The sequence below is a fragment of the Chenopodium quinoa genome, unplaced genomic scaffold (assembly GCF_001683475.1).
Source record: "Chenopodium quinoa cultivar QQ74 unplaced genomic scaffold, ASM168347v1, whole genome shotgun sequence".
Classification (NCBI taxonomy): domain Eukaryota; kingdom Viridiplantae; phylum Streptophyta; class Magnoliopsida; order Caryophyllales; family Amaranthaceae; genus Chenopodium; species Chenopodium quinoa.
This window is the reverse complement of record NW_018743074.1, coordinates 633,873-657,192: the sequence shown is the minus strand read 5'-3', so window position 1 is coordinate 657,192 and position 23,320 is coordinate 633,873. Positions and strand designations below refer to the sequence as shown.

General features: G+C 34.4%; 2 protein-coding genes across 5 annotated transcripts; one reads left to right on the top strand and one right to left on the bottom strand.

Annotated features, from left to right (window-relative positions):
- Positions 1 to 160: 160 nt before the first annotated feature.
- Positions 161 to 6,208, top strand: LOC110731568 (ferric reduction oxidase 2-like). 2 transcript variants are annotated; one of them, XM_021911432.1, is made up of 7 exons: positions 161 to 907; positions 1,063 to 1,165; positions 2,508 to 2,702; positions 2,910 to 3,144; positions 4,209 to 4,777; positions 4,883 to 5,589; positions 5,754 to 6,208. In XM_021911432.1, exons 1-7 carry the CDS (start codon positions 697 to 699, stop codon positions 5,891 to 5,893), a joined length of 2,160 nt encoding a protein of 719 aa, XP_021767124.1. In that variant the 5' UTR covers positions 161 to 696; the 3' UTR covers positions 5,894 to 6,208. The 2 variants fall into 2 exon arrangements, with proteins under 2 accessions (XP_021767124.1, XP_021767123.1); XM_021911431.1 differs by having other exon boundaries at positions 164 to 916.
- Positions 5,964 to 19,406, bottom strand: LOC110731567 (RAB6A-GEF complex partner protein 1-like). 3 transcript variants are annotated; one of them, XM_021911429.1, is made up of 24 exons: positions 18,744 to 19,406; positions 17,844 to 17,951; positions 16,384 to 16,532; positions 15,956 to 16,037; positions 15,329 to 15,744; positions 14,678 to 15,110; positions 14,371 to 14,594; positions 13,343 to 13,538; positions 13,082 to 13,227; positions 12,805 to 12,979; positions 12,608 to 12,661; positions 11,764 to 11,943; positions 11,156 to 11,268; positions 10,028 to 10,207; positions 9,492 to 9,549; positions 9,130 to 9,189; positions 8,989 to 9,030; positions 8,759 to 8,880; positions 8,525 to 8,660; positions 8,246 to 8,323; positions 7,994 to 8,110; positions 7,663 to 7,725; positions 6,918 to 7,022; positions 5,964 to 6,098 (listed from the first exon to the last, which is right to left on the bottom strand). In XM_021911429.1, exons 1-23 carry the CDS (start codon positions 18,888 to 18,890, stop codon positions 6,936 to 6,938), a joined length of 3,366 nt encoding a protein of 1,121 aa, XP_021767121.1. In that variant the 5' UTR covers positions 18,891 to 19,406; the 3' UTR covers positions 5,964 to 6,098; positions 6,918 to 6,935. The 3 variants fall into 3 exon arrangements, with proteins under 3 accessions (XP_021767121.1, XP_021767120.1, XP_021767122.1); XM_021911428.1 differs by lacking the exon at positions 5,964 to 6,098 and adding an exon at positions 6,439 to 6,717; XM_021911430.1 differs by lacking the exon at positions 5,964 to 6,098 and having other exon boundaries at positions 6,439 to 7,022; positions 8,525 to 8,657; positions 18,744 to 19,401.
- Between the last annotated feature and the right edge of the window lie 3,914 nt (positions 19,407 to 23,320).

The following is a 23,320-nucleotide window of genomic DNA, read 5'->3' as shown; positions in this document are numbered from 1 at the left end:
ATGTTTTCTTGTAATTTACTCCATAATATGAAGATATTAAAAACAATATATATAATATAATTTCTTGAAAAATCGAATTAAAAAATAGTTAGATTGAACACAAACTAGTGCAAAATTATAGAGACACTAGGCAGTAGATAATTTGATCATTCACACCCAAAAAAATGGCCGCATGAAACTTGCTTTTTGGATTATGAGCTATAGTTAAAGCTAATAGGGTGATGAATTCGAATACAAATGAGGTAATCAAATAGAAAGAAGCACAATTATATTTTTAATTTCTTTTTAGATAAACTAATCAAACAAAATCTAGCGAGTTACAGTGAAAGTGTACATATTAAAGTTTGACTTAATAAACGTCAAAACTATATAATCAATTAATTACCTCTTAATTCTATCACGTAATCTATATCGCTTACAATATTAGGGAATGTTTTTGTTACGTGAACCATGCCCCTTAACATAGCAATATACATCCACCAAAAAAAAAAAAAATTTAAAAAATACTACTTGGGTCTTGGACTAAAAAAAACTACTTGTAATACTTAGTTCCAATAAAAATAAATATATTAAACAAAACACCCTTTTCGCTCTTATTTTCTCCCTATATAAATGGATCTAAAATCCTACATTTTAGAAACACAACAAAATCAAAATCTTAGAGAGAGAAAGAGATTGTAGAGAGAGAAATTAAAAATGGCGGACGTTAGAGTTGAGAGAAAATCATCAACCAATAATAATAATAATGGAGGTGAAGGAGAAATGAAGGAAATTAGAAAAGTGATAATGGTTGTATTAACGGTGGTAATGTTGGGTTATTTTGTGATATGGATTGTTATGCCTACTAATCTTTACAGAAATAATTGGAGGAATAAAATGTCCGCAACCTTAACCTCGACTTATTTTGGTACTCAAGGTAATATTACTCCCTCCGTTTATTTTTAAATGTATCGGTTTTATATGTTACTCGATTATGTTACATTAATTAAATTTGAATGCATGCATGCATGCATGTAAAGATAACATAAAGTTTTGATTATGAGGGTGGTAATAATTTTGCAGGTACATCGTTGTTGATTTTCGTATTTCCTGTTCTCTTCATTGCGGTTCTAGGATCCGTGTACCATCATTTGGGGAAGAAATATCTTGATTATCAAGTGCCAAGGTTGGTTTTTTTTTGCTATTTTTCTTACAAAAAAAAAACATATACAATCGAGAAGAATATCAAGAGATTTTCTACTCGATCTCACTCTCTTTTACTTTATCACAAAATTAGAGGTGATCCTCTCTTACCACAAAAAATTGAAAAATATATTTTTGAAAATCATTGTCTAATTTTGTAAGTGATTAAGTGGGACCGTCTAATTACTGAAGAATATCACTCATTACTAGCTCATTCACTTATGATTATTATAATTAGATTCAACTTATAATTTTTATTTTCTTTTTTTTTTTTTTGAAAGGGAGTTTCATTTAATCATTTAGTAACATAAAAGCTTGGAATGAATGTTTTTTAATTTCTTAGTCAAATTTGCAAATAAATTTAAGTTTAAAATGTAAAATTATCATAACAAATTCAATTTTTGAAGAAATTGTTTAACAAAAACATTAATGTAAGATTTTTCATTAAAAGATGATTTTTTTTAGGGGACGATCTATTTATTTTTTCTAACAAGTTTAACCATATAATTACAAAAATGGTAAATGTCATAATTTTTTACCAAAAAAAAAAAAAAAAAAAAATTGTCACAATTTTACATGGTCTATGATGCGGTGGGTAATAAAAAATGATACTAATAAAAAGGCCTTATCATTTATAAGGAATGAAATCCGAGACTCTTTACCATATATGAGAGATTTTTAAGAGTACATCCTAATTTGGATTTTATCGAAAGATTATTCCCTTGGAAACATAGTAAATAAGTATTTTGAGGGGGTAAAACTGAATAATGTATGTTGTTTAATTTTATGTATAATGACATATGATGAGTGAATGAATAATTCTTACAATTTTTAAATTTATTTTTGTTCTTCATAAAATCATTAAACTTGTTCTTCACTTTATTCATTCCCTTTACCATTTGTATACTCATTGTTGTATATATACTCTAAGTATGATTATATATCTATCACCAATATTCTCATTGTTTTGGGAAAATCTTTAATTTGATAGTATAAAAATACTAATAAGTTAAATCTTACGTGATACCAATAAATGAGTGTCACACAAGATTGTGACAACATTTAGTTGTCATATCAAATCAGTTGTGACATTTAACATCGCCATTTTAAATATTCATGCTTACAAGAAACTGAAATAAGTATATGAGAGAAAATGACGGGTATAGCTTTATACCTATTCCATAATTAATATAAAAGAAATAATAAAAAAATTTGCTATATGTGATAAAAATCCTCTTGATTTATTTCTCTAAAATTTTGAACCTTAGTAACGTAAGAAGAATTCTTAATTAATGAAAGTTTAATATGTTAATTGGTGTTAACAGGAAAGACGGGAAAAGTAGTGGTATTACAAGATGGTTAGCAACGTGGAGAAGGCCAGTGCTTGTAAGAGGACCGTTAGGGATAGTCTCAGGGGTAGAACTGTCATTTCTGTTGATGTTCATCGCGTTTCTCGTTTGGTCCTTGACTGTGTACTTGCATGTTGGTTATTCTAAAATCCAAGTCAAGGGAAGCCAAAGGTAACTTACTTTTCTCATGAGATTCATGCACATTTTCACCTTCAAATTCCGCTTTTTAAAAACCATTAACAAGATTTTATAGATGACAGTTTTCAAAATTAACATGACTACTTGTCTACTTTGGCTGATCTTTGTAAAATTTTATTAGTATGACTAATATAACTCACATTATACTATCAAAATTTACTTGATGGACGTGTTTTGCAGATACTTGTACAAGTGGGAAGCAACGGTGTTTAGGCTAGGGCTAACGGGTAACATATGCTTATCATTGTTGTTCTACCCAGTGACTCGAGGATCATCCATATTACCCTTGTTAGGGTTAACCTCGGAAGGAAGCATTAAATATCACATTTGGCTAGGCCATCTAACTATGGCACTCTTCACTGCTCATGGCCTAGGCTATATCCCTCTTTGGGCTATTGCAGGGGAAATCTCTCAGGTAATTTCTACGCTATCCATTCTACTCTCATGATAATATGGGTAAACTATCAAACTAATCAAACAAGCCAAGTTAAGTCGACAAGTTAAAATCAATTGTCAAATAAGACCATTATCAATCGATCATGCATGTACCCTGTAGGAAGTACAAATCAAACACTAGTGTTAAAACAAGATCATATTAAAATGGTAGGACCTAAAAATCATGGGACGTGTATGGTAACGGTGAATTTGGATACATAGAATTTAGTAAGTGAAGAACATAAGACTGGGAAACAGTACATGATAAGAATAAAGAATCGTGTTTGAATCACAATCATAGGCAAGAATCCAACAACATAAACTCAGTGGAGAAGAAGCACAACTGATGTAATTGCAGATTTAGCCCAAAAATAGTGGTGGGCTTTTAACGATAACATCCCCTTTTCTTGGACTATTGGAAGTGCCATTGTGGACCCCATTTTTCTTGTACATGTAAATTTGTAAGTGGTCCGTTTTTCCTATTACCACATGGGCCGGTGTTCATACATTCACATTAGTGAGAGTTTAGTTTTGCTCTTCCTTTTTTGCCCTTGATAATTTTTTTTGGAAATTTTATCGAAAAAAAAAAAATCAATTTTTTTATTAGGATATGAAGTTTGTTAACCCAAAAGATTTTTTATACTGACATAATTATAGGATCATACAATCAGTATAAAGTTACTGAGAGACTTTTAAACCTAGCGAGTTATGATGATAAATAAACCAAATTTCATTTATTATACTTTGACTAATGTAATTATGGTACACTTTTTGACTTTTTCGAGGTATTTTTGTAAATCCCAAGTCCAAGGGAAAGAAAATTTGACATAATATAAGTACTTTACCTTGATGAATTTACCAACTATCTAAACACTTGAAAGTATTACAAGTTTTGGAGATGACATTTAGTTTTGCATATGATGATATGAATTTGTTTCCCACGTTACAAAATAGTTGCTAGTTGCTATACTTTTGGTTTTGGACCTCAAAACTTACTGCAAATTCAGTTTATAATCTAAAATTAACAATGTCAAAACTATGCAGGCTTTGAAGTGGAGTAAAACAGATGTATCTAATGTAGCAGGAGAACTATCCTTGTTCTTTGGACTAATCTTATGGGCAGCAACATACCCTCGAATTCGAAGGAAGTTCTTTGAGGTCTTCTTCTACGCTCACTACCTCTACATCCTCTTCGTCGTATTCTTCTTCTTTCATGTAGGCATCGGCTATTCTTATTACATGCTTCCTGGCTTCTACCTCTTCATGATTGATCGTTACTTGCGATACCTCCAATCGAGCCAATGTGTGCGATTGCTATCTGCTCGTGTCTTGTCTTGTGAAGCACTTGAGCTCAACTTCGCCAAAAGCATGAGTTTGAGTTACAATCCTACTAGCATAATGTTTGTCAATGTACCAAGCATTTCCAAGCTCCAATGGCACCCTTTTACTGTTAGTTCTAGTAGTAACTTGGAGCAAGACAAAATTAGTGTTGTAATCAAGGTTGAAGGGAAATGGTCTAGGAAGCTTTACGACATTGTTTCTACTTCTTCCATTGATCGTCTTCAAGTCTCAGTTGAAGGACCTTATGGACCTGCCTCTAACCATTTTCTAAGGTTAGTAAGAATCAATTTAACCCGTAAAATTAATTTCAATTCAGTAAGAATCAGATGAAGTTTATTTGATTCATGATGTCAATTAATTATTTATTGTGGTTACAGGCACGATACACTTGTGTTGGTGAGTGGAGGCAGCGGCATAACACCATTCATCTCCATTATTCAGGAACTTCTCTTTATAAGCACCACTATGAAATGCCAAACCCCAAAAATCCTTCTTGTTTCCTCATTCAAGAAATCCTCTGGTCTTTCGATGTTGAATCTCCTCCTCCCGCTCTCTAGCACCACCTCGGATCTTTCAAGCATAGACCTACAGATCAAGGCCTATGTAACAAGAGAGAAAGTACAAAGCGAAGATTACCTAAAGCAACCGCAAGCCATTTGGTTCAAGCCAAATGCATCTGATTCACCTATTACTCCTAACTTAGGCAAGAATGGTTGGCTTTGGCTTGGTGCTATAATCGCGTCATCATTCCTTGGATTCCTCATCTTCATGGGGATACTTACGCAATACTACATCTACCCTATTGATCATAACACAAATGACATCTTCCCTTCAGCTGCAAGAACGATCTTTACTGCATTGATACTCTGTGGGTGTATGGTTGTGGCAGCCAGTGGTGCATTCCTGTGGAACAAGAAAAGAAACGCCATGGAAGCCAAGCAAATTACGAACATGGAAGGTATAACGCCACAGGCAACACCAGAATCACGGTTCTATAACTCTGACAGAGAGCTTGAGAGCCTTCCTCATCAGTCTATCCTTGAGTCCACAGAAATTCACTTTGGTGAAAGGCCTGATCTCAAGAGTAAGCTAAATTACCTTCATATTATATTTACTCCTCAACATATGATTTCTGAATACAATGTATTACACACTGTTATGCTAACTTTTATCTGAAAAAAAAATACGTAAACTTGTTAATTTGGTGTATAGAACAAAGCCAAAATCTGACCCTTTATTCTTGTGCAGGATTGCTGTTCGATTGTAAGGACTCGAGCGTTGGAGTACTTGCTAGCGGTCCAGCAGGGCTGAGACACGAAGTTGCAGCCATATGTGGATCTGGTTTGGTGGACAATCTGCATTTTGAATCAATCAGTTTTAGTTGGTAAGTCGCCAACCTCAACTCGGCTGCAACTGAAGAGCAACAACTTTTGAGTCTGGTTTACTTCTGGTGTGATAGTGTGATGCGCAACATATTTAACTTTGAAGCTAGAAGAATCTGCAGTTCCATTACAGTTTCTCCTCTTAGTTTATATGGCGTACCTCCGTTATGTAGTTTCTGAATCAATACCATATATACGGATTGTTCTACTCCTGTACAAATATAAATGGAAGAATAATGTAAACTTCCACCATTTGAGTGTGAATCCAACCTTCATAACGTAGTTAATGAAAACAAAGTTACATTTGTCTTTTGCCTGTCATTCTAGCTTTTTCTATCCGAACTTGTGACAACATATCGACATGAACTAATCTACTATGTATGAAAGTCATATACGAAGCACTTCCTCCATTCTCTACTAATTGCAACATCAAGGGTTCATTGTTTCCTTGGCCCCCTAAGATGATACATACAAGTATTTTTATGAAGTATTGTTGAAGATCACTAATAATCAGTATATGTTATATTTTTACATAATTGAGAGATTGGTTATATCGTAAGAGAATGAATTTTTTAGCGTCTCACCTCTAAAACAAGGTGAAATTTAACTGAAGATTATATTTTATACATGGCAAAAGTGATAGAATATGGAGCCTATAAATCTTATTAGGAACATCCATACTCTATCAATAAATACAAAAACAGAGGTAAACAAACGATATATATTGATCCAGGCTTGTCAACTGCCAGGAGCAATCACAGTCTTCATGGCTGCATCCTAGCTTCTAGCTTCTATGTACAACCGCGGAGGATGCTATAATTCTACTATAACTGCAACGACCAAAAATGTTACAGGGGAAAACCAAAGAATGAATGATACACTATTGCTGCTCCTACACATAATAAAGAAATGTAACCCTATAAAGTGGAAAATGTCATTTAAGGTAGTAAGGCTCTTTGCCTAGGTACCACACCAACAAGGATTAATAACACCCTCAAAGCCTATGAAACTACGTTGGATGAAAGCTTACGACTTTACAAATTTGGCGTCAAATCTCCTGAAAATTTGGAACAGATGAGAGCCTTTCCTCCAGTTCTTCAACCAAATCATGGTACTCAGCAAATGTTGGTTGCGACTACATTAACAAAGGAAACAGTAAGATACCAACAATTGAATTACCGGTTGTTAGGATATGCATGTTTTAAGGATACCAACAAGGCTCAGAGAAATATATTTGTGGCTTCATAGTATATTTGTTTTTTTAGGAAAGTTTTGTGATTCAATTCCGATGATGGTCTAATAAGTATCAAATCTATAAATGTATTCATTGTATTGTGAAGGGACAAATGAGAGGTTTCCATGTGCATAATTTTATTACTTTTTTCAACTCAAATAGGACATGCAATTTTCTTTAACAAAATGTGCATCTTTTTCGTTAGTCAGAGATTTATTTTCCTTAAATAATTCCGCTTGATAAAAATAAAATAAATATAAAAAAATAAAAAATGAACATGCATCCTTCTCATTTTAAAAATTTTCTCACCGCATTTCTTCCTTGGACAGTGAGAAGTTTTAGAGTGAGAAGGATGCATATGCAAGTATTTTCCCATGTTTCTTTCTAACTTGTATGCGGAGTATTATACCACTTATATATTAATCTGAATCTCTATCCTTCCCTTATAATGATTCTATACATCCCGTCAAAAAAAAAAAATTGATTCTATACACAACAGAAGTTTGATGTAATCCATATTTGTTGTCACAAAGAAGCATACCTGAAGAGTGATGCAATATGCTTTCCAAAGACGCGCATCATGCCGAAATAAATCAAAGAGTACCTGAGGATGTTCAGATGAATTCTTTAAGACAAACTGTACTGTCTCATAGAACAAGAGGCACTACCCCAAGACAGAAAGTGGAATAACCCTATCATTTGCCTTCAAATGCAATTCAATTATATAATACAATCAAAGATACTTGATTACATAAATAGCGCTCTGAGTCACAATTACAAGCAGGACTTTTTTAAACGAAGTCAAAATCAAAACGCAATAACCCTATATGTTTACACTGACTTCAAATACTACATCAAGTTATGTGTTATACCTCGGATCTTCTCAACAGAGTGGCAAGGAGAACAATCCATTCTTTAAATTTGACAGAGCACATGTGAGCCAAGAGGAATTCTGCATCCAACCGACTCTGGAGTGTACCCATATGAAGCTACAGATGTCGAATCAAATTCAGGAACCATTAGAAAAATAAAGAGGGGGGGGGGATTAACACTCAAATAACCAATCAGATAGAACATATAAACACAGATGCATAAACTGGTAGGAAAAACTCGGATGTATATACCTTTTGCCCAATGAGTTCAAGACCAGAAGCAAAATTTTCTAAATGAGCACATCCATATCTTTCTCGTTGGAGGAAGTCCTGTTCAAATGCAAGTCACAATACTTAAATTATATGCAGCATAATAAACAGAAAATACAAGAAACAGAAGAGTGGATCAGGCATTGAGTCATTGACTAATGACTAAGTCTGGCACAGTCAGCTCTAAGAAGCCGTAAACATTAAAAACACAAATGATAAAGTAATTAACTAATACTGTAATAAACACCAAAGCTAACTCACCACCACATCAAACTGAGTGCCCTTCACAAATGCAACAAGCTTTGACAGCTCCTTCCCTGACATTAAATAGCTAGCATGGCTTTCCAAAATATTTCTAACAGAAGTGACATGCGCACTTTGTTCTTTATGTGAGCTGCTGCATCAAAAGCTTAATTTTCTGGTTACCCTCACTCAGAAATTTAGACAACTCTGAATCAAACACTAAACTACAAGGATATAGGATAAGTACATTACCTCTTTGAATCAAAAGGCTGCTTCTTTGAAGAGAAAAGAAATAAACCCAAAAATCTAGGTGAAACCCCTTCTTCTGTCGGTGCCTGCTCATACTCTCTTCCAGATCTCAGCAAAAACCTCACCTTGAATGCAGTTTTTTATTTAGCATTTTTTCCGAAAAAAAAGAAGCGTGAAAATTGGTAGAGGTGAAATGAGCTCTGTAAAAGTAACAGCCGATTCAAGTTACTTACCAGTTCCCCAGCAAGTTCATACAAAGAATCATCAAGAGTTGCCTGTAAGGTATAAAGGATGCCAATCAGTTAAAGAAGGGTGACACTTGACAGTAAGGTGAAGAAAAAAATATATTACTGATACAATTCCACTTCAGGTACCTGTAACAAGCGCAAAGCACAGTACTGGCTGACGGCAGGACCTTCAAGTTTGGCAATGACCTGAGAAAAGTTGTCATGGATGAGATGCAAAAACAAGGAACTTGAAATCTAGCAAGGTAGATAATACAAACAAAACAATAAATGAGTACATCGAAAGTAAGATTGATTTTCCATAGATAAGATGTTTGGAGAAGCATGCTCCAAAAAAACAAGCACAATATAATTTCTTACAATCGTAACATAGGACAAGAGAGCACCTTGATCCCACAAAACAGGAGGATTCCTCAGAAAGAATTTTCTTCAAAACCACAAAATTATGCAAAAGTAAACAATTATTGGTATAAATCCAAAAATGAACTTACGAGAACGTAGCAAGCTGCAGTTTGGTACCATCTTCTCTGGAAGCACTCCTCGAACAACCTGTGCAAAAGAGTTGTAACAAATTAACCTTGCAGCTATTGGTTACTAGGCCGATAAACAGAATAGCAATTGAATACTAATGTTGATTTATTAATGATCCTGCCAGTTGCAGACAATGTATTCTTATTAGCAGGAAATAAACTGCAGAAGCATTTAGAAAACTTAGTACTTAAGAAGTGATGTCAGATGTTTTTAATAGTGTTGGTAGGTATCCTAGATTGCAGGGAGTTATGTCTACAAAATGATCTGTGCTTTTGATGAAGCACTAAAAAGTAGAATGAGATGCAAATGAACCCATTCCTAAAAATTGGGCCTTGCTCCAAGCCTGATACAAATTTCACATTTTACAGGGTTTTGGTTTCTATTTAATAGGCTTTTAATTTTTCAAACGATATCAGACAAAAAATAACTAAAAACCAAAAATAAATTCACTGGATGTTAGCCAAAGGATAATTGAACAATAACGGAAGGTGCATACTCTGTTGATCTACCAGCTGCAGAAAATAAATCCGCCCAGTGTCGACCATCTGTTTTCCTAGCAACACTCACTACAACATTGTGATATTCAGGAAAATTTCTGATCAAGTCACATGTCTTCTCCAAAAGAGATTCAGGCTTTTGATTGGAGACTGCCTTCTGGTTTTTATTTATGTTTTGCCTGCAAAGAAATGTTTGAGATAATTTCAGCCAAACAGTATAACAGAAAGGAAAACAGAGCATATGCAACAAAAAATATTCAACAGTATAACATGGGTTGTAGTACTAGGTTCAATGAAAAAAAAAACCATATCCCAAAAAATAAAGCATAGGCCATATTTGGTTGGTATCGCTTTACAAAATTTGAGTAACAAATTTAAGGTACCACAAATTGTCCTTAGCTATTTAATTTAAATCTGGCTATACAGTATAACTGGAAATGCCAGTCATATATGCGCCAAAAACTCATAAAGAGGGGTATATAATGTACCTACTGCTTACAAAACTTGAGAAGAGATATTAAAGATGTTCTAAATCCCTTTAAACAAAAAAATTGGTCACGACATTGAGGGTCACTTTTAGGAAACTGCATATAAAAAACCCAAATTCTCCACTAAAAAGGATAAAAAAAAAAGTATGAGAAAGCTCTATTCTAATTTAATACGTATTGAATCTAAAAAGTAGCCTCTTATAGTTGGGATAGCCTAAATAGAAAGGGGTCATAATTTAAGGGGCAGAGAGAATTATTAGAGAAATGGTAGTCATGGTTCTGGTTATTAAGATATAAAAAGAAGAGCAGAAAATGTACAGCATAAGAAGAGACCAAGAGATTTAGAATATTGGAATAAGGAACCGGTGTAAGCAGAGAATCAAGTCACTATTTTGGTTTCTTGATCTCCCATTTGGGTTGGATAGTAAAGTTTTGTCAAAAGCCGATCCATTATTGTTTAAGACATTTATAAGGCAGTGATCATTGTTTCACCAACTATATATTTAACTTAACAGCTATAACCTAATCAGGCGAAACAGTTGTGTAACTACAAAATAAATGTATAATGCTCCGTATGATATACACATGTACAAGTGTACAACTAAGATTTGAGATTATAATTTCTACAGACTTAAGTACCTTGAAATTTCAGCTTCAAATACTGTAAAAAGTAGCCACTCAAGACAATGGGAGAAATGGGACTTTTCTGCTGATAATTGAGCCAGCTTTAAAGCTTCCTCGATCTTATCCCTCTGCATAAGTAAAAAAACAATTGATGAGACATGATCCGGAAAGAACAGATATAAGAAACCAAAAGGGGGAGAAAGTCCCAATGAAACAACAGAAGAAATTACAAGTGTCATTCAAACTAAGGAGAGACCTTAAAGATATGTTTACTGTGACCGCCAAAAAATCAGTCAAGCATATATTCCTATCACACTCTAAAAACTTGTAGTGTATATAATATTTCATCAATCACTGTCTTCAATAATTGCCATTATTCAAATGATCATGATCTAATAACGACAGCACCAAGAAGCCACAACAAAAATGATCATATTCTAGGCGGCTTGGGGGGGGGGGGGGGCAATAATAGCAGTATTTTGAGTTCACATCAATTTCAAAATGCTTCCTATTCCAGATTATTTTTCGAAAATGGTGTATACGACCATAATTCCATAAACGCATAAAATATATCTGCTCTAAAAGTCCACCCCAACTAATTGAAGAGGGGAAGCAAGGGATACCTGAAGGAGGTGACGCAGCAAACAATGCAATATAGTTTGTGCTTGGGGAGATGGCTCGAAACATGGAAACTCCATACACGCAGAAAATGACAATCTCTGGCAAACACCAACCACTACTCCAGCATTTGGAAGAAGTCCCAGAGGATAAATTTCACGATCAAACTCAAGATCAGGATCCAGCTAAAAAAATGAAATCATTATCATCAACAGCATAGAGAAAAAAAATACGAAATTATTTCTCACTTCATACTGTCTAAATATGAAGAGAACTCAACCAAATGTTAAACAAGAAGGGAAAAAAAAAAATGAAAATCAGAAAATCAAAAGGATTCAAGGTAACAAAATGGCATAAAAAACAGATTATATAACGAACAATAAAGGGAACATGTGTTGTTGATGATAGTGACAAATTTAATACTCTCTCTGCAACCTGCTAATAGTCCAACCTTCAACCTACACAATTTATAAAGACTATCCTATGCCATGTGCTGCAATACTGGTCCTACTTCTTGGCTAATATCTAGAAACATCGTCTTAGTTCCTTTTTACGCCCTTTTTGTTTAAAAAAAATCAAGGACTTTTATTCTGTAACATAGAAAGTTGAGAAGACATAAAAGAACTTCCATTTTCATTTGGTGTTGGCTAACAGAAGAAAGAGAATGAAGGCATATTCATTCAGTGTAACAGTAAACTCTAAGTAGGCATAACACCAGTCGATAAGAAATTAAGAAGTAAAACTTGCAACATTCAGAAACAGCATTCATGCAACCAGTGACCTCAACAGCTGACACAATGTACTTTTTCATTATTCTATTTTAACTTATATCAGAATATATGTCAATACCTGCAAGAAGTCCTCCTGTTTGAAAGGGTCAACACCAGGAGATGGATACCAGACCTGTAAAAGTTAACTTCCAAAATATTTTTATCAGAAATCTAAACATACAACGGTGCCAAAACAACCTAGGAGACTAGGAAAAAGGTTGTCAACAAAAATGAAAAGCTTCAATAGAAGGACCACAAAAAATGGAAAATTATCACCTGCATTCCTCGATGACCATAATCCAACCAAGTAATCTCTTCAATGAGATTTTCTTTGTCATCTGATTGGCCACATGTAACCCAAAACAGTTCAACAGAATCTGTTAACTCCAATTCATGCCCATCATCCATATCAAGAAGAGACATCTCCCCATTTGCACGCAATATCAAACATCTATCAAACAGAAAGGACTTCCATAAGAGTTGTTTACTAAAGCAATACTTTGATTTAATAGGTATTGGCTTCATAAGCAATATTTTTCTTTTCAAGACTTACCTCACAGGCTCTTGTGATGACTTGTATTTTACTGAAGTATAATCCTTTACTGAAGTATAATCCTTAAAAAATTGATCTGGTATGAAGCGCATAGATGCCGGAGGGCTCTTTGCGGTCATGATAGAGAGCTCACGTACTGTAGAAAGCTGTTTGTCATTTTATCACTTGAAATTGCATGAACACAATTTGAATTCTAAAGGACTGTGATATGTGAATAATTATACTAATTATGAACAAGAGTATACAGTGAAGACATTTTACCTGTAAATTTGGATTATTTATAGGGGTCAGTTCACCAGATAATTTCACATGGTATATGTGGACATCAAAAGGGCGATAGGCAACCAGTATATAATCTTGATAAACATCCATGACTATTGGCTTTGTCAGCAACGTTTTTTTACACAATAGTGAACTTTGATCAAGATGATATCTAGGATAAAATAGCAGCTCATACCTGCAATTTATAAATCCACAAAAACTGTTTACTACTATTTTTCCAAACAAATATGATACATGATTTCACAGACAAGCATGGAGATGGACAAAATATCACCTGTTGGATTTAGTAAATATATGTTAGGGTGACATAAGCTGCTAAGAGTTAGTTATTTAAATCATCTTGACTGTCACATAACTCTGTATATGTTCTCAAATACAAGAGAAGTTACATAGTTACTGATACCCAATTCAGAAGTGTTATGCTTTTCCCAATACCAGCCTAGAGCAACGTTAGCACCCAACAGAAGAGTAGACAAAGAACAAAGCAAATAAAACTGTGACATATGATAACTTTTCCAGAAAAAAAGGATATGGCATACAATTATAAGACTATCTTCCTGAGCAACAGGAGTATTCCTCAGTAAGTTGGTATTCAACCCGAAATAATATGCACAGACTTTACTCCATTTAAGAGATTCTAAAGTTCAAACATGCTTCCTGATCAATCATCGTGATAGAGGAGACCGATTGTAATCTTTTTAAGTAATAAACCAGCAGGCAAAATATAGGTTGCACAAGTTACATCAAGGTACACCCCACTAATCTGAATGTCAATTGAACGTATATTAATAAGGAAGTAAAATACTTATTTATGTCCTTTAATCTAGTCACGATCTCATTAGAATTTGTTCTACTGTCCATTTCTAAGTCAAAGTTTCTCCTTCTTAGAATATATGCCGTTAGAATTTGTTCTGTTGTCCATTCCTTAGTTGAAGTTTCTCCTTATTTGAGGATAGGCAGTTATAAATCACTAACAGAATCTAAAAGGAATAGAGATAAAATCTCACGTGTTAGATGAGCTGACATAATTGCAGACAACAACAATTTTCCCCAGCCACAACAAACCCTTGCACTCGATCTTCTGTTCTTGTGTAACATCTCCAAAGAACCGCCATTTTTTCAGACGTACGTCATACAATATCAACCCATGAAGACCAGCAACTGCCAAGAATATTCCATCAAAGCTAGCTGCCACATGTAAAACTGGCCAATTCTGTGAGATGTACGAGACCTGGACAAACACAATGTCAGAAAGAGCCACACATCATAGGCAAAATATGAGTGGCAAGAAAGAAGACAAGTAAAGCACGTAACTGGAAGGTTAAGGTGCAACATTTTAAGATCATCTGTCTCCTCAGACTGAACAAGAAGAACACGATCTTCACCATAGATCACTTGACGAACAGAGGTTGAGCCTGAAACTCCTCTATTAAGACAACATTTACCAAAGGAGAATGCAAGAATTCTCTCTGAAGACTTTTCCTCCACCGCATACAGCCTGTATCCATATTCATCCCAGTGTATTGCTGCTGCACCAGCCATTAAGGGCTCAGATTTCCGATCGGGGTTTGGCTTAGCTACTGGGGAAGAGATAGAGCTCAAACCAACTTGACGGATAGTTGACATTAAACGACAACCTGAGACAGACCAAACTGTAAGCCCTCTAAGCTTCCATCCAACTGCAAACGCAGAATTATCAGGTGTCCACGCGATACAACTAACAGGACCAGTATCCTCAGTAGAATACCTGCAGAAATGGTCAGTAATTAAAGCCACTGTCATCATAACAGTGCATGAAATAATTCGAAATCAGACTAGCATCCAGTCCACTACAAGTGAATTAGCTACGGCAATCATAAGACCCATCACCATTCTCAAAGTACAGAGATATTGGATCTACCAACAGAGACTTGATACACAATCATGTAGTCAATTTTCCAAGATAAGCAACATAAAAAGGCTTACCCCCAATCATACAATGAAACACTACGCATTAGTGAACCAGATCCAGCCAGGTCATATAACTCAACAACCCCTCTTCTAGTACCAACTGCAAGAATTTGCTGATCAGAAGCTACTGAAGCACATACAGCATCACCTGAACCAAGTATCTTTTCAGTTTTTATAGAGTCAGATTGCTTAAGGCCCCTCTTGCTTACAGAACACTGTACAAGCTTCCCGTCAGAGAAAAGAACAAATAGCATCCTCAATAGCAATGAAAGCTCCAACCCCACTATAGAAGAAGGTCCAGAGAGTGTTGGGTCTATATGATTTACTTCTGGACTTCTTCCAGTTGCACATCCATTTTCAAAACAATTAGGTGCCCTAATGATTTCATCACTCTCACCAATACGGCAGTCAACAATAGAAGCACCACAGAACTGCAAAACCAACCGCATAGAGATTAGAGTGGATAGTAATAACAGTCATCAAACCACATTTGTAGGCATGCAGATGACTTGCAGTTGTAGTAGGTAGCCTAAAATTACAGACACACGTCAGCTGAAAAACCTATACAGTGTGGCCTGGGGGTGATTCAGCCAAGAATTAGTAAACTGTTGGCAATAGAAGATAAATGCACTAATAGCTTACCTCCCCTTTCCATGATATAATATACAAGGAACCATTAGACAGTCCAATCAGCAAATGCTTATTATCACATACGATATTGCTCCTGGGCAGGGAAAAAACTAATCAGAAACCAATTAGAAAAGGTTCGATGAAACACTTATGAGCAGTATGTTAAGACATCCAAGTATTACTGTTTGCAGGATGCACATTAAATGGTTTACAAAACACTGGGAAAAAATCGCCAAAAATTATAGGACACTCTTTTTCATAGATTATGAGAAGTTAACTTATAGGTCACCCACTTTCATTCCATTCCCTGGCCTTTATAATTATAATAATCCATATGGCCCTTAAAGATGAAAAGAAAAATATAAGCTGGAGGAAGTTTCATAAAAACTTTAGGATATTGTACGATATCTCCAAGCCAAGCAGTAAAGGTCGGAGCTTACACTGTTAAATCCTTGACAGAAAAAGGGACCTGCTCATTTAGGACAAGATTAATGTTTGCAAGAAACAGAGCTGATGGCTGCTTTCCCCCAAATTGTATTCTTTTATCAGAAAATTGCACCTTAAATATGTGAAGGTAGAAAGAAGAAGTCTGCAAGGAAAGAAAGAAAAGTTAAAGACAGCAATATTATGTACTTATTTTCGTCATCAAACCACAAATGGAAGCAAAACCCATAGATTGCCCCAACTAAAAGCAATTACATTCCTGCTTATAAGCAGACAAGCCACAGAAAGAGAATCTAGTATCTCCATGGTAGCACATTTTATCACTACAGCCTACTTTTCCCCTTCACTGGCTTTAGCTTTTCCAGCAAAGGATATTTTATATTTCTAATCTCAAAGAAAGCACAGTCGAAGCCAAGACTAAGAAATAGGCATATACTAATTATGCAGCAAATACTAATTTCATTATGCCCGTCATAATAAGAACGCTCACATGAATACTGATTTTAAAATCTTTGGTACCTCTTTATCACGCACTGGCACTTCTCACTGCTACCATGAATTAGGCTTTTAGGCTATTATAATTAATTCCATAACTCCATCTAACTTGTGCCATCTCATCCTTTTACGTTGAAATGTCTCCTCTATAAGTAATTACTTCTTACCTTAAGGGTAGTATACATTCCTTCCACGCTTTTTCATGATGATAATAATTCCATCACATACATACAAAGTAGCCCTCCTTCCACAGTTTTTTAGGTAGATAATAATCCTATCAAATTCATAGAAAGACTCTAGCCATAGTAAAATCCTTCTTCAAGTATTATTGACAGATTTTTCCTATATATCGTTGACAGATTTTTCCTATATATCGTTGACAGATTTTTCCTATATAACCAATGAGTTTACACCTACAAACTACCAACAAGCACTAAACTCATGATTGTCATGAAGGCAGCTTATTTGATCATACAAATACATATTGTATTCCTGCAACATTCTAATCCAAAAAGTATAGCAGAAAAACTGAACATAATGCTTAAATATTCATCATAAGATAGTGAGATGTATTCAGCTACTCAGGTGCCAACCTAAACAAATGTTTAATCTATATTTAGGGTGTGTTCTATTCACCTGATTTTCACTTATCTGAACTTATTAAAACTTATTTTAGTTGTAATTTAAACTTGGGTAACCTTTATCAGAACTTATTTTTTCTGAACTGAACTTATTATACCTGATATAAGTGAAAATAAGGTGAACAGACCCTTAAGGATTGAGGTGCTACATATCAATTAATCCTATTTCATCTTTACATGGGATAACACAAAGGTCGATGGAAAAATCAACTTAAGAACCAGAATGCTTCAAATACTTGGGTGGAACACAAGAAAGTGCTTAAAATAAAACATAAATAAATTAGAAATCAAAGAAGGAATGAGAAGAGAAGAAAACTCACAAGAACAGCAACCAATTTTGCATCTGGACTCCACACTGCCTGTATATTCTCACCTTCTCTCTGGATTGAGCTTGAATCCCTTTTATACTTCCCTAATCTCACTTTATGCTAATCAAACAAAACAAAGAACATAAACCATGCCAGACACAGTTAAAAAGCATATAATCAGATCACAGTCGCATTAAACAAAGCAAATAGTGCAATTCAACTCTGACCCAATTCTCATGAGTCTAAACTAGTGCAACCATTCACATGATAACTTCTTTCTTCTCTGAAATCACAAGAAAATTTCATGAACTAAGTTTACCAAGTCACTAGGATAACTACATTGCCATGCTTTTACACAATTTGTGGCAAAGTAACAATTCCAAAGTAACTACTATGCGTCTACACTCCAGGTCAGACCGTCAGAATCCATACAAAACTACACCGCCACTATCCACTCATCAATGTGTAACAAAATTCTAACAGCCGTAGCTCGGCCAACTAAATTCACACCTCAAACCATAAAATGTTATTCACATTTTCATCACTTCACCTATTTGTTACACAGTAGCAATATTGAATAAAATAAATTTTGCTGCTCACGCCCAACAGTCCAGTTCAACATCCATACAATAATCCACAACCACAATTCGGAATCAATGTATAGCAAATTCAAACTTTAAGTGACAAAAACGGCTGAAAATCAATCGAATTCAAACTCAGCCTACTGAATTCATATGAGTAGTTACCAATTTCCAGAAATTCTACAAGATCAGCAACAATTAAAAACAAAAATGCCGGCAACGGCAAGTTAATTACCGAATTCCGCAAGAAAAAATCAAAAATTACGAAAAAACTTGTAGAATTTACAAAAAATTGAACTGAATCAGAAAGCAATTTAGAGAGAATTAGAACCTGAGAAGAACTCCAGAGTTCGAGATGAGAAGGAGCGACAACGAGCAACAATCGATTGATAACTTTAAGATAAATAATTCGTTGAGAAGAATCAGAAATTCCTGATTCAATTGGCATTACATGCGGCCATCCATAAGCCATATACATTTTGGATCGTCGAAAGAGATGAAAAAATTAATGGAGGAGAAAGAAAATTAGGGTTCGAAGGAAGAAATTGAGAGCATAGTTTCAGTGAAGAAGATGAAGAAGACAACGATCTGATTCTCAGCAGTTGAGGAGGAGAAGATGGATCTGATGAATCTCCTGCCAAAAATCACAATCAAAATCTTTCTCTGTTTTTTTTTTTTATTATTATTTTTTTTTTCTTTTTTAAATTTTTAATTTTTTGGTAAGTTGTTGGTGATTATGACTTAGGTAGCCATTGGGCCGACAAAGTTAGCCCGGTTGAGCCGGGGTTGCTTTGGGCTCGTTGGAAATTGAGCCATTCTGGCTAGGTTTGGTCCATTGGATGGTCGTGGGGCAAAATTGTGTTATGTCAACAGTGCAATTTGATAGCTGGACTTGGGTCCAATCTTTCTCTTACGGAATCATATGAACATGCAATTATTATTTTATTTATTTTAATTGGGAAGGAGGACTCTAATTAGACATCAACCCTCACTTTTTGTTTTGGTCCAATATATGCGGGCCAGGCACTTGGGAGTAGAGAGGAGGGTAAGGGTATCCCTACCCCCAAGTACCCTCACTTTGTAGGATTCGAACCCCACACCTCTAAAGCTATAGGATCTAAAATAAGAACCTTATCAAGTGAGCCAACACTTTATTGGTTATGAATATGCAACTATTCTAATAATAATGTGATAAGATCGTAAGAATACATATACAAGTATATATTTTTAATTTTTTATGATTTCATTAATCTATATTCTTAGTTAGTCTAATACATTGCTCCGTACATGTTTTTTCAGCATACCTATACAGATTGTAGCTAGTTGTTAACTGGTCACTCGAGTCATACTTCAACTCGACTCTTTAAGCAACCTAGACTATAATTTTTTTATTTTTGGGGTATATTATTCTATTACAAAGTATAATAAAACTAGAAACAGATAAGAAGATTGAAGCAAACTTGCTACCATAGGTTATTTCTATTGGCTCAAGCATGCCTCGACGAACTTGTCGAAGTGCATAATGCCTAGGCACTTAAAACTTGTCATGTTTAGGAAAAAAATAGATCGATTGTGAAGTTGGGGTTATCCGACTTAAATGGAGTAAATTGACTTAAAGAAGGAACGACTATGAGATCATTTGTCAATAGTCAGTAACTCAGTATATTACCTTGATCCACATGTACGGATCGGACGTACAGTATATGAAGTAGAGCATGTATTGATGACTTGATGTATAATACTTCATACCTCATAAAATTTCCACACTCCTACTCTAAATGTCATATACATAATTTGGTTTATATCATTTTTTTTTTTTAATATTTTTGACATGAGCTTAATTATCAATATAAACGATTACAAACTACGAAATAAGTTCATCGGACTACAGAATAATGGTTTATTATATCATATTAATATAAGATAAAGCATCATGTCTATCTACATATATATGATATCCTTTTTTCATTTAATATTCATAAAACCTTTTTAGTACCCCTCCCTAAACTATACACGAACATGAACATTATCCAATTAAATTATGGGAAAAATATACACTAATTAATCAAAGAAGGAACAACAAACTTTTTGTAGAACAGTAAAATCACATGAAATGCAAAAAACAAAGGGAAAAAAGTCTAAACAGTATATTTGTTTGGTGCTCTTTAATGGATGTAAAATGGTGAGAGGTTCACATCATTATTGGACCATGCCTTGCATTCGAATATATTATTAAAGGTGGATTAAGATGTCATAACATGCTTTGTGTGCTAATGAAGATTACAAGTGATTTTACTCAAAAAGGTGTATGTCAATAATCTTTTTATGTTACTAATGACTAATTTCAGTTGGGTGGTCGATCACTCTCATTTTATTTTATTTTTGTACATAAAATCCATCATTGTATAGGCACTTTTCAATTATTATTGTTGTTTAATTTATAGCTAATAACCTTTTTTTAAATAAATTATAATCTATATATACAGCCGAGTATGACATATATATCTCATCTAAGACGACTTACCTTCATGCAAAGAGAAAGATCTATAGAAAGTGATTATAACATTAATTTTGATTTTTGTATTCAAATTAAGTTAGTTTTAAGTAACGAATATATCTTCAAAAAATTCGTAAAAAAAATTAAGGGTTTTTCTACATAGTAACCTTGTGGTATTCATTAAATTATTTTTTTTCTCGATTTGCATGCTAAAAAATGTCCCGTTAGAAGTTTTAGGGGTCATTTTAACCTTTAAGAATCCAAATTAAGCTTAGATTTGGCAAAAAAATAACATAGAAGCCCCGTTTTGTGAATTCTAATTTTAACTGCGGAAATCTGAATTCACAAAACGGGGCTTCTACGTTATTTTTTTTGTCAAACCTGAGCTCAATTTGGATCCTTAAGGGTTAAAATGACCTCTAAACATCTAATGAAACATTTTTTTAACACGCAAATCGTGAAAAAAAATTAATAGGTGTAAAGTGGGCCCCACTAACAGCAACAACTAATGAAATATTAACGCCAAGGTTATAGCGTAATCACTAAATGCACCTTGAGATTACAGCGTGAAAATTTGAAAAAGGAGGGACACAGCATGGAAAAGTGAATACCTCAGGGATACTATATAGAAAAACCCAAAAATTAATGTAAGATTCCGTAATGATTTAGACTGATAGCCTTATATATACTCCGTAGAGCGAGTGATGTTGAATAATGTTTATAGGTTGGACCATCAAAGGAATATTGTATTGTTTGACCATAATTATGCTCAAATTATTTATAGGGTGTGTGCCCTAAATGATGCACATGAGTACATGATGCATATCGAAATCACATTTATATGTACTGTAATATATTGCATTAATTGACTATATCTTGGGATGCTCTAGAATCTTCATCAATTTAAGACCTTAAATTCCTCATCCCCAATTCCCCAACATTATGTATTAAAATCCACATTCATTCCATAATCATGAGAGCCTTTTAGAATCAAATAATACACGATTATGGACGATTTGTACTCCAAATATTACTACGGAGAGATTACAAAGAGTTTTTTGGTAGAACTACTGTACTTATTACCCCCATACATCTCCTAACATAAATCTTTAAGCCTTCTCCAAAGCTATAAGTCAATCTATATATACCTCCTTAATTTTCCTATCTACTAACAACAAACTCTATTGAGTCTATTTACACATATTTTATAGAGCAATCACATAATGTAAATAGAGCTAGCCTAATCTAGACAGCCAAAATTGGTTGAGCAATATTTTTTACCTTGAAATTGAAGTGTTTTTGAACCATAAAATGTGATAATTTAAACTGTATCAGTATTACCTTAATATCCAAACATACCTAATAGCTGAAATCTCAAGGTTATGGTATCCGGTAAATGATCGAATGTTTTTTCGTTTTTGCATCGAAGCTTGGTCCAAAGATCATCCGGCCAAGATCACCTCCAGGTTTTACTACAAACAATAATTGCATACATACATACACACAATCATATATTAAGTCGATCGATCATGCGGCATGTTCACACGTACCAACATACAAGTATAACAAATAAGCACAAGTAGTACAATACAAATGCACATGCAAAATGACAGACCCATATCATATCATATGAAATACAAGCAAGTATAGTATAGTATATATCCATAAATTCAAACAACCAACAAAGAGCCACATGTTAGAAGAAGGCGGCAGGAGGCAATAGGCCCATCAATGTCTTGGCTTGGCCAGGCACTTGGAAGAAGGATAACATTAACACTCAGCCCCCCCCCCCCCCCTTCATTTCACAACAAGTATATATGGTTCATTATATTAGTCCACGACCACCACCTTGTGAGCTAACCAATTATATTATCAGATATGGCGCTCCTGAATTTGCCATCACCTACATTTTCCACCCACCACACCCTTGTTTCGTTTTAAAGCTCGATACTTCGCTTTCATACAAAACTATCCAAAAAAATGTCACGCCTAATGAGAGTGTGATCACATATAAGTCTAGCTACCAGAATTTCATCTGGCGTTAGTTAATGAGGTAGCTAATCCACCAATCTTATGCGTTAGTCATTATTCTTCTATCTCTTCAATGTAGGTTGGAATCACGCGTAGCTAGTTCCAACTCGTACATGGTTGTTTAAATTATTTCAATAAATTTTATGTTCACCTTCTCTAATCACCCACGTTTTCCACTCACCTCACCCTTGTTTAATTATTTTTTTGGTTAAAAAGCTTGATACTTCATTTTCATAAAAATTTGTCCAAAAAATATCTATTCTAATATTTATTTTGGTTGGGTTGTCATACATGCATGCATTCAACTAATACAAGTTATTTTCACTTTGATAGTCTTAGCTTATCTTGTCTCCCCATTGCCAAATTTTTGTTTCTTTTTC